The sequence below is a fragment of the Poecilia reticulata genome, linkage group LG3, assembly GCF_000633615.1.
Source record: "Poecilia reticulata strain Guanapo linkage group LG3, Guppy_female_1.0+MT, whole genome shotgun sequence".
NCBI lineage: Eukaryota > Metazoa > Chordata > Actinopteri > Cyprinodontiformes > Poeciliidae > Poecilia > Poecilia reticulata.
This window is the reverse complement of record NC_024333.1, coordinates 13543307-13555546: the sequence shown is the minus strand read 5'-3', so window position 1 is coordinate 13555546 and position 12240 is coordinate 13543307. Positions and strand designations below refer to the sequence as shown.

Sequence of the window (12240 nt, the reverse complement as noted above, 5' to 3'; positions counted from 1 at the left end):
CAAAGTAGACCTGCAGAAAGAAATTACTAATAACATATCTTACATAGGCATAGTGTTATGCTCTATATGGAGATTTTCCTTAGCTTTGATTGTATATGTCACATTTTTGTAATTTATCATCGTTTATTAAACTCTGAAAGCTGAGAGGCTGTTAATATTCTGTCCTAGAAGGTGGTTAGATGGGCCCTTTTGTTGTTGAGCACCTGCCCCTGTAGTGGCCTCTGCACGGCCCTGCATCAAACCACTTAGTCAGCCAGAGTTAATGTGGGCGGCCGCGCAGATATTTAAAAAACTCGAACAAACTTGAGCAACCAGAACATTTTCTGTGCCTCTCGCGCTTATTAAAAACTCAACAGACACTAAATGGAAGAGTTACTAAAACCACGTTAGCAGCATTACATTAAATCTCCCGTTTGTTGTGCATCTCTGCACACAGTGCAGCAGATTTAGTTCATCATGCAGGGCCGGTCCAAAGCTGCATGAGGCCTTGAGCAGAATGTGAGTTTGGGGCCCCTTTGGTTGCTAAAAACATCAGCACCTCTAACAGCTTCTGTGTTAGATTTAGTGAAATCTGGGAGAGGGGAACTAGTTTAATTGGCCAACCTAAAAAGCAATAAGTTTCAATTGCAGTTTACTAATTTGCATTTGTGAACAAACAGAGCTTAAACTCGAAGATCAAACTTACAGCATCAGATTGTTGCTATGGTAACAAACTAATCTAACTATGAATATTGTTCTATGAACTTATACAAAATAAACTTGCCAGCTCCTTAAAATCTTAAATTTAAATATTAAACAATTTAAATAGTTTATGTATGCTGAAAGCATTAAATAAAATTCAGCAGCATTGATAATCTCAATAAATAAATGTTACATTTATATATCTGTGGTCTGTGTTAAAATATTAGCATTTATTGGGCCCTGAAGCTCTGGGGGGCCTGATGGAGCTGCTGAATTAAACTGAAGTGCAGATAATTGATTCATTTTAATTGTATTTTTTGATTTGTTGTTTAAGACTAGCTGTGTGTTTAGCTATCTAAACATTTCACTGGTGATATTTTCCTACAACACATAATTACTCAGTAATATTTTTACTTTTCCCGTCTACTTAATATCTTTTAATACAAAAACACGTTGGACCGCCATGGCACCCCGACCACCAGGCTTAGCAACTTTTCTGGAGGAAACCCTGAAAATGTACTATTTATGTGTGAAATCTGTTTGAATCTGTTACCTAAACAATGTTCACGCATCAACCAGTTTAAAAACAGTAACATAGCTTTTTATTGTCATATCCCAATACAAAGCTATGTTACTGACACAGAGGGAAGAACGGAATTAACACAAATATGACCTTTTTTCCTTCCTTTCTTCTGTGTTACTATTACCATTAGCTTATTATTATCTTACTATCATGCTTCATCATCATGAATGTTGTTAGCATTCACACAGAATTCCTGTTTCTAGATTTTCTGTACACTTTTCACCATGCTTTTTCTGCATACTTTGTGCTATTTTCACCATTCAACTTTAACACTATTCAGCTTGTTCTGCTATGCTGGCTATATTTGTTGGTACTCATAACCTATACTTTTTATAATATTCAGCTTTTTATGAATGGGGCATTCATTTCAAATGCTCCCTTCTGTGGCAGAATTGAGAATGACAATATAAAATGCAATTTATGCATTAACATGTAGCCACGAATGTGTACTTTCAGGAACTATTACCATCATTGCTACAGGTCTTAGTGTTTTCTGTTGAACTCTTCTGGAGTACAGACATGCCACATCTTCTCCTGTTCCTTCAATGTATTTCTCTGATGTGATCAGTTTCTATCTGTGTCAGCATTCTGCTTGTCTGCCTTTCTGTATGCCTTCTGATTTTACTGTTTTTATTGTGTACAAAGGTCTTCTGTAAACTTTAATCAATTTAAACAATTCACATATCTAAATGTTCTGCTTCTTTTCCTACTTTGTGCCATTTCTTTTGCCGTTTTACTTTTCAACTTTTTCAACTGTCAGGCTTTATACTAATTTCTGCTTCTGCCAATTTCTATTTCTTTTGCTATGTTTTACTTTTCAGCTTTTTCAAATATTTCAGGTTCTTTTGCTTTTTCTGGCATTTCTGCAGCAATCATTCTGCAAATATGCATTCTCACAGCTGTTTTGCTAGGAACAGCAATTTTTCTAGTTACTATTATTATCAGTAGATTTTCTTGTCTTGTCATGAGTTAATTTGAAACCATTTTGTCTATGACTTAATGCAATTTGCCAAGTTTCCTTAGAAACACTTTTTATATAATTTGAACATTGAACTCTCAATTCGTGTTTTCCATTGTGACTTAAAAAAAGTCACAATTCAACCCCAAGATAAAAAAAAGATGTCAGGGAAACACTGAAAGCCCAAAATGAATACAATTTGTGCCCATGTTGAGTCCAGTGGCAATTCTAGCCCCGTTTTATGGCCTAAAACTGTACCTCAGCACTCCTGAATAAGGTTGTCATCCGTCCCATAAAATACGGAGTACTACTATATTGGTTTGATTATTTGCTTAGGATGATACTTTATTTTATATATATTAGTATTAGCCAAAATAATATAAGTGGTCATTTAAAGAACAAATCATACTTATAGATTAACAATAAATACATAAATATTTCCTACATTAAAAAAAAGTTTGTTAGGACTTTCTGTGCGTTTATTCAGAAATGATATATTTTACGAATAACTGTTCAGTGCTCATTTAATGTATTATTTCACTATTATTTTTTAATGTGGTTTACCACTTTGGATAATCTGAGTTCCTATCAATGAAGGAAAAACATGTTAACCAAAAAATCTTCAGACCCAGACCTGCAGTCCATGGGCGGTTCTAGACAAGGGCCAACAGAGGAACCAAAGAAACTATACTAAATAAATGTCTTTTGTTGATATTCAGTGGTGAATTTTTTTTAACCTTCACACTTTTACTTTAACAATGAATTAAACATTATGGTGCTGCACTTTTAGCTGCTGTATAGAGATGGCATCACACTGCCCATCTGCTAGATCAGGATCTGCAACCTGAATCTCTTGAGACAAAGTAGCTCTTTGGCTCACTTAATACACTGCTCAAAAAAATAAAGGGAACACTTAAACAACACAATATAACTCCAAGTAAATCAAACTTCTGTGAAATCAAACTGTCCACTTAGGACAGTGGACTGATTGACAACGGGGGACCCTCGTCGGGTCAATCAGTGTTGCTTCCTAAGTGGACAGTTTGATTTCACAGRAGTTTGATTTACTTGGAGTTATATTGTGTTGTTTAAGTGTTCCCTTTATTTTTTTTGAGCAGTATATATCAAATAATGAAATATTGTTCTGTTTTTTATTCAATTCTTCCTTTAGTGTCTCCATAAAAAAAAACACTGACTACACTGGCCCCTGTAGTAAATTTGGGCCACAACCAACTTTCAAAGAAATCAGTAAAGACGCATTATAGATTTTTTAACCAGCTATTTGTAGGCAGACTTGTATCATCAGCACCTTTATTCAGATGACAATTTGCAATGCAAAATATCATGCTTAGTCGGATTGCTTTTTTTGCAACGGGCAATTTTAAGTGGTATTGTAGTACTTAGTGACTGTTGAGTCGTTTTGTAATTAATCACCCAAACCTCTCTGGAGTCACTTAAATAAGGTAAAACTAAAGACCAGTGCAGGATGTTAGGGTTAGGCTGTTCCTGTGTTTGTGAATAGAAAGGTGTTTGGTACTGAAACTATGATAGGCCCACTTCATGAACTGAAATAGTAAAACCCTGATTATTAATGTCCACTTTTCAATAGATGGACATACATTCTTGTTTAAAGAAAAAAGGCCAACAGCCGCATAACGTTCAGATAAAAATAAGGATAATGCAATTTCTAAGGATGATTTTCAAGGTCACTAACATTAACCTGAACTTCTACCTTGATAATAAACTGGTTTTAGGTTTATTAATCTTATGAATTTAGTAAAAGATTCTTCAATTGACTGGAAATGCATAGTTTTGAGTAGATTTTATTTTATTTCCTGGGGGGAACATGAGCCGGACTCCACTACACTAAGACTGTGTCAGAACCAGCTTAATGTTAGCAGATGTTGGCAGGCACGATGTAGTCTTGAAATTCTGTTACAAACTGAAACAGAATTTTTAGTTAGAAACTGAAAATAATGTCAAGTAAAATGACCAGTTCTCCAATTTTACTTTTTTATAGGTACATGTTTGAGTAAAATTAACATTGTTCTTTTATTCTATGAACTACTGACAACATGTCTCCGAAATTCCAAGACAACATACAACATTGTACAACATACAACTGTATGTTGTCAACATACAGTTACAGTTAACAACATACAGTTGTTAACATACAGTTAACAACTGTATGTAGTTGTTAACAGATAAGTTTGACAAAACTATTTTATTTTGTATGTGAATGTATGCAAGTCAACAATGAAAATAAGAAAAATGCACCCCCGAATATCTTCTCTTGGCTGTTAGCCCTGCTGTGGGCTTAGCAACCCTAAAGGTCAGATCCAAGGATTGCCTCTGGTTGAGTCTATGTAAAATTCTCACAACAGAATTTATTGTGCGATTACCTCTGAACATCATAGTTGGCATTGAAGAGGCTTCCCTGCCACAGGCCTGTGATCTCCTCAGTCTCCTTCTCACTGGGATTTCCAGACACAGTTGCAAAGACCATCAAAGTCCTGCCTTTCTTTGACATCTTAAGAAGGTCCTCTGGCTTGGAGGGGTCCACCTTGGAGAAATCAACGGGTGGAGGAGACCGTCTGTGCTCAGGAAGGTCTCCTTCTTCAATATCGTCATCTTTCTGTATGACAGAGAGTCTATCTTTAACTCATGCATTAACCTAGTGGTCTGAATTATAAATTATTCTTTACTTTGCAATTTCCTCCTGTGTTGATTTAAATTAAGTTCCATCAAACAAGCTTCAGGAGGAGACAATTTGTAGAGGCCGTTGGCCCCACAGAGTACATACCCTGGTGAAAAATAAATATACTAAGTATGTTAAATTTCAGTACACTTCAGAATACTTTACGTCAGACTAATCATGAATATACTTCAAGTTCACTTAGGATTAATTAACTTAAAGTGTGACATTTTGGAACAACTAATTTTGTGCTTAATGTATTTTAATATGATTTAAGTTGTATTAAAGCACAGTTTAAAGTGTACTTTCACATACTTTTTTTGAACAACTTAAGTTACACTTAGTGTACTTTAAGTATATTGCTGTATGTAATATAAATGTGCTTGATTAGTATATTTTGAGTTTACCATTTTTGTAATTGAATTACATTTAAAATATATTTAGAATGTATTTTAAGTATATTGGCATTACATATTGTATTAGTAGTGTGATTACAGTATGCTACAATTACACTTTTGGTTTGTTGTAATTGCTAATGAAATACACTTTTAGATACTTAATGTCTTTCAGGCACGTGCAGAGGGGGGAGCTGGGGGGCTTGAGCACCTGCGCTTTTTGCTCCGTGCCCCCAAGAGCCTTTTTGGTCTTTTTTTTTTTGGTATTATTTTCTAAGTCCTCTTCTGACACATAAAATTATTAGTTTTTTGTTGGGTTTTTTTTGTACAACATAAGCCGGTCTTATTGTTACCTTTGACCTTTTGCCCGTGACGCATGACGCAGTTGCCTCTCGCGCAGTGAGATAAGTCGGCTAACTGCAGAGCTCAACGTAGCGAACGTTCCAGATTACAGATCAGTTTTTGGTGAATTATAAAAAAAACTTTTTTGGTGAATAAAGTGGAGTAACTTGCTGCTTGTCAGATGACGGAAAACGTTGAAGTATCGTTTCTGCTTCAGCTCGGAGTCGCGGTTTAAGCAGAGAGGTAATGAAATACAACAGACACTGACAGGCCTCTGCGTCTGCCTTTCTCTGAAGAACTACTGAGGGGAGGAGACAGCCAGGTGAGGAGAAACTGTTCTTATCTATCCATTCAGTATTTCTATTATACAGACATTAGGCTGTTGTTGATGTGCTATTAGCTAGCTGCTAGCCAACGACTGTGCTAGCAAAGCAAGATAACTAAAAGCTTCTTCCCTGTACCGTTAATGATATCAGTCATTCTTCAGTATTGCTTAATGCAATAAGGCACATCACCCGTCCAAAACCTTTCATCTCCATAATGGATATATGTCAGATCTTCTAATTTCCTTTGCTGCATAATGTACATTTCATTTATTCTAGCGTTAGGTAAATGTATCTTGAAGGAGAATAACACTTAAATAAAAGTCCAACAAGGATATTCATTTAGAATTAAAAATAATTCACCCTGAATTACCATGATAGATATAATGAATGTAATAAAAGTGACATTAATGAAGGGGAAAAAACTCAATCCAGACTTTAAGTTTAGGGTCTGGTTCAGAGTATGATATATATATTTTGCCCCCAATTATTCAATGGAAAAAAAAATTATCTCAGTTAAAATTAAATTGTAATCAAAACTTTTGGAACTGTAATGATTTCTTTTTAAAAAACACATTTTTTCTTTAACTTTTTTCTAAATTAAATTCATTTTTTTCTCATGAACTTAAAAAGTTATTTACCAAACAAACTTTTATTTGCACACATCAGAAATATTTTGTTGCGATTTTTGGGCCCTGCCCGAGACGTCGTGTGAAAAAAAAGTTTTTTAAGCAAAACTTAAAAACCGTCTTCATCTCCACTGCAAGTGTAGCAAACAGGCAGATCTTTGTTTTATAGATTACTGTACACTAAAAGGTTGCATTGTGTCCTTGTTTATATTTTAATAGTGTAATTCTGTAAAGACAAAATATGTCTGGTGGTCCAGCTCTGATTTACATATCTTGTTAAATTGCGGGTTTGAATATTGCAACACTTTCCTATAACAAAGTAGACCTGCAGAAAGAAATTACTAATAAAATATCTTACATAGGCATAGTGTTATGCTCTATATGGAGATTTTCCTTAGCTTTGATTGTATGTCACATTTTTGTAATTTATCATAGTTTATTAAACTCTGAAAGCTGAGAGGCTGTTAATATTCTGTCCTAGAAGGTGGTTAGATGGGCCCTTTTTTGAGCACCTGCCCCTGTAGTGGCCTCTGCACGGCCCTGATTTCTTTTATTATTCTGCTTTGCCACTTTGTACATTACATGCTTCATACACACATCAGTACTGCAAACACTTCAGGTTACCAGAACACAGAAGGATCCATTACAACACACTTTACAGGTGAAACTATTACATTGTGTTTTCAGTATATTACCATTTCGGTAATACTTTATTTGATGGGTTGGGCATAAACCTTACATGACAATGTCATCAACATGACATAACACCTGTCATGAGCATGAAGGAGTTTGACTTTTGTCAAGGAGTACAATTCGGTAAATAATGACATTTTTAATGCAAAGTTGGATTAAAAGTCCTTAAAAAATGCCAACTTTGCATTAAATTGTCATTATTTACAAAATAATGCAAAGTTGGCACTTTTAGTGGACTTTCAATGCAACTTTTAGAGCAACTTTGCATTAAAAGTGTCAATTACTGAATGACACTTCATGACAACCGTCATAAACATTCATAAAGACTTCATGTTTATGACAGTGTCATGTCTGTCTTATGCACACCCCTTCAAATAAAGTGTTACCAAGATTTTAAATGGCAAGAAATGCAATTCAATGGGATCAAAAGAAGAGTCAATCCCTGAAACATTGGGTACACAAATTGAGGTCAGTGACAAACAAACCCAAGTAAGTGGCCAGGAACTAAGACCGATTATCAACCTTCAAGAACATGCATACTGTCTTCTTCAGGAATTGTTGAAAACGAAGGCATTGCTGATGAAATTGAGAAGAGAACATTGCTGGAGAAAAATTATGCTTGCTGCTTGGCACAGCTACATCTTAATGAAAGGAAAATGGTCTCTGTTGAAACATAGACAGGTTTACCAGAAATATCAAAGTTGAAAACAGTCCATTACCGATATGTTTCAACACAGACCAAGACGGATGCTCAGGACATCAGATTTCAGTCAGAACCAGCTAAAATAATTACTTCAACACAGACTGAGACGCAACAAAATGTGGATCAGAAAGTGGGAAAAAAGCCCTCTAAGAAATCTAAGTGAAAGAGCAAGAAGAAGGTGGTGATTAAAGCCATCTCAAAGCTGGGAACACTTTATAATCCAAGTGTTTCTTGAGAAAAGTCTGAACAACAACAAGATTCAACCCTGGATCAGAAAGTCAACTTGAAAAATGACACTTATATAAATGAAACTGTGATCTCTGAACTACACCAGGACACTGAAGAAGAAATGGTCTTTGAAACACAACAAAATGAAGATCAGCAGGAGAAAGAGCTGTCCACGAAATATGTGCCAAAAGAGGAAAATGGTACAATGAAAGCTGTTTCTAAGCTGGAAACCTTCAATAATCAATAGGTTTCTGGAGAAAACATTGAACAGCAAGAAGCTTCAATACAGGAAATAGTTGAGGATCAGATAGCCAACTTCATCGATGAGACTTATACAGATAAAACTTTGATCCCTAAACTATTCCAAGTCGCTGAAGAAGAAATGGTCTCTGAAGCACAACAAAATGGGGACCAGCAAGTGGACAAAGAGCCCTCTAAGAAATCTAAATGTAAGAAAAGGAAAAAGTAGCAGGCTATGAAAGCGCTCTCTGAGCTGGATACCTTCAAGGTTTCTGAAGAAAAGTCTGAACAACAAGAATTTTCAATGACAGAAATAAATGAGAATCAGACCGCCAACTTCAAAAATGAGATCACAGATGAAAGTCCAATCTCTGAACTACACCAGGACACTGAAGAAGAAAAGATCTCTGATCTGGTCTTCTCAAAAACACAACAAAATGAGGATCAGCAAGTGGAGAAAGAGCTATCTAGAAAATCTGAATATGAGAAAAGGAGAACGGCAGCACTGAAAGCTACCACTGAACTGGAAGCTCAGTGGTAGCACTAACCAAGATGGACACTTCTGAAACTCAAAACTATGGCAAAGAAGCCAAAACTCTGGCACCACAAACTGTTTTAGAAATAAAAACAGAAAACTCAGGCAGTTTTTGAGCAAAAAGAGACGCAACTTGCAGCTTCCTCTGAAATGCTGAGTGATAAAAAGGAAAAAAAAACACAGAAGTTTAGTTACTCGGAAATGGACTCCACAACCAAAGAAATCTAACCGGGAAGAGGAAGAGTTGCAATATAAAATATCTTCAAATAGTTAGTCACCAATGGAAACTGTCTCTGAGCCTCAAACAGTCACCAATGTACAACCTTCTGGAGACGTAGATGAAATAAAAACCGTTTCCCCTCAGGGGAAGTTATTGTCCCGGCTAAGCAGAACAACATCTCTGAAGAAAAGAATAGCCCGATAAAAAAGGTTTCACTGTGGAGGCGTTTTAAAAAAGCCATCACTACAACATGGATCTCTGGTATTTTAGATTTTAAAGGGAGTTGGAGGCTAGTGAGGAAAGTCTGGACCTTCCTACTTAGTTTTGGGTTTTTCAGTCTAGTTTTATGGGACTTTTTGTTTGTCTAATTCAGGTAGTTGTAATTAGTATTTAGAGTGTATATGCTCATTCTTATTAGTTGTCATTAGTTAGATATTGCTTAGTTTTACTAGTTTTTATTAGTTATAGTAGTAGTTTTATTTCTTTTATACCAATATCTAAGAATACATGGGCTGCACAGGGGCAGAGTTTCCCTGTGTCTGCATGGGTTCTCTCCAGCTTCCCTCATTCATTATATTTATCTATCTATATAAATATATAGATAGAAAGAGCGAGACGGAGAGAGAGAAAGAGAGAGAGAGAAAGACTGCACCCACAGTTACGGGAAGGCCTTTTCTTTTTTTAGTCCTAAGAATAATGCAAAAGCTTAACTGTGAATGCCATACAGTCTTATTCAAAAAAAATTGTATATACGTTCTGATCAGGCTTGTCAAATTAATAGTATCTTTCGAAAATGACCTTTTAGTAGATATTAAACATCCATTGAAATATAAATATGTTAAAACATATGTAATGTAATTAATCAAGTCTTTTAGTTGGTAATGGAATTACTAACAAAGAAACTTTTCAGCCATATTCTAATTAATGAAATCAGCCCATATTTGCTGAATGCTTGCCAACAGTTGAAAACAGTTTCACGATCCAGTAATATTTTTGTTAAGAATTATTGAATAGTTGCCTTTTATTGTCTGATTTGATCAAATGCTAAAAACATAAATATTAAAGACACAAACACTTTTTGGTGTCTGGTTGGACAGTTGGTGAGTATTGACCATTGATATTAAATGTGGCTTAAAGCTGATGTTTTTATAAGTAAAATATATATATATATATATATATATATATATATATATATATTCTCTCTGCATATAAATCGTTTGGTTTCTGTCAGTTCTGTAAAGATACAAGAGAGAACTGAGCAAACTTCTCTTTTATATTGGCCAATAATTTATTTTTACTGAATTGACCCCGTCAGAGGTGGTCTGACTCAGTTACACCTGTTATGTCAGCAGGATGGAATAAAAAAAAGGGATCAATAAAGTTATTTGAATTTGAACTAGAATTGAATCGATCAAAATTCCAGCAAATTACTACAAGAAGCTTGTGGAGGAACTCAAAATGTCTGACAAAAATTAGACAGCATTAAAATAAAATGCCTCTAAATTGTAAGAAAGTGTATGTTAATTTATTATTTAAAATATGTAGTAATTGAAAATACGTATTATCTTTATTATTCTGCTACTTAGCAAATATCAAATTGAGAATGCTGGGCTGGGGGGAAATGCTGTCTTATGTCAAAATGTCTGGTTTCAACTTCGTTACAAAAACAACAAAAAATGATACATAGTGATACTCATCACTTTTTAAAACCAAAGACAGCAATGATTCAATGCCACATCCACGCTCTCAGATGAGCAACAAATTCAAGATGGCGTCCTCATGATGACATGTCTGTGACGCCTAGAAAACTGATCCGATGCCAGCAGGCTTTCTCGATGTGGTGGATTTGTTACTGGACCAAAAACATATTTTGTTCACTTAAAGTATACTTTTATTTTATTTATTTCTTTAACGTGCATTTGGTACAATTATATTTAAGTATGTTTAAAGTTATGTCAAAATTGGAACAAGCATGCTTTTAGTACACTTCGTATATATTTATAGGTAGTACATTTAATACTTAGTATACTTAAAATGTACTTATTAAGTATATTTGAAATATACTAAAAGTATGTTTTTCACTAGGGTAGATTTGCTGATACTAAATTCGCTGGCAGTGAAATACTCTCTTCAAATCAAGCAATTTCATGTATATAGTAATAACTCCCAACAAAGGGCTGCGCGTGCCAGGCAGCTGCAATGGCTTCCTGAAAACTCGAACTGTCGCCACTATCACATTTTTATCTGCCGATAATGTTGTCTAATGTGTCTACGTGGTGTTCTCCATTTAAACCCGTTGTTTCTGTTAGATTATATTATTGATCACTATCTTTTCTTTGACAACCGTTACTGTGGAAGTTTTATCAGTCCTGGACACATAACAAGCAGGCTAACATTTAAATGTAAACCAGGAAGTTCACAAACCTCCCACTGTTCCAGAAGCCGCGCCATATCTGCGTCATTGTAGTCTCGAATGTCCTTCTTTTTCTTAGGTTTACCTGTGCTGCCTGTTGCTGAAATATATAACAAACACGTACAGAGCAGAATGACTGCAAATGCCAACTTGCAGAAAGACGCCATGTTTACAGATGGTGTGCTGTGATTGGTCACAAATCAACCGGTCACGAGCAAACAGGGGCGTGTCAGAGACGTAAAATCTGGCAGATGGCGCACAACCCGGGCTAGAAGATTTCAAAATAAAGCTCACTTTGTGAATCTTACCAGTTTGTTCATGAAACGTATATATTATGACATATCAATCACTCTAAAAAAAGATGTGTTAAAAAAGAACACAAAAAATGTGTTATTAAATTAAAAGCATATTTTGTGTTAATTTTACACATTGTGTGTTAAAATGAATATAACACGCAGTATGTGTTAAAGATTTATTTGAATATTTCAACACATAATTGTGTTAGTTTGTGTTTGTCAGGTACACAAACATGAATCTGAATGGGAGATTCATTTGCCATTCAGATGGTAATTCATCTCAATGACAACTACTGTGACATTAGT

At 35.1% G+C, this 12240-nt stretch overlaps 1 protein-coding gene across 1 annotated transcript in view; it reads right to left on the bottom strand.

Annotated features, from left to right (window-relative positions):
* The window catches only part of mesd (mesoderm development LRP chaperone), a 19305-nt gene extending 7451 nt beyond the window's left edge, over nucleotides 1–11854 (bottom strand). Inside the window, exons 1-2 of the mRNA XM_008405075.2 lie at nucleotides 11650–11854; nucleotides 4625–4857 (exon numbers count right to left, since the gene is read on the bottom strand). Of these exons, the coding sequence (XP_008403297.1) occupies nucleotides 4625–4857; nucleotides 11650–11805 (389 nt within the window). The 5' untranslated portion in view covers nucleotides 11806–11854. The remainder of the gene's footprint in view (nucleotides 1–4624; nucleotides 4858–11649) is intronic.
* Nucleotides 11855–12240: the final 386 nt, after the last annotated feature.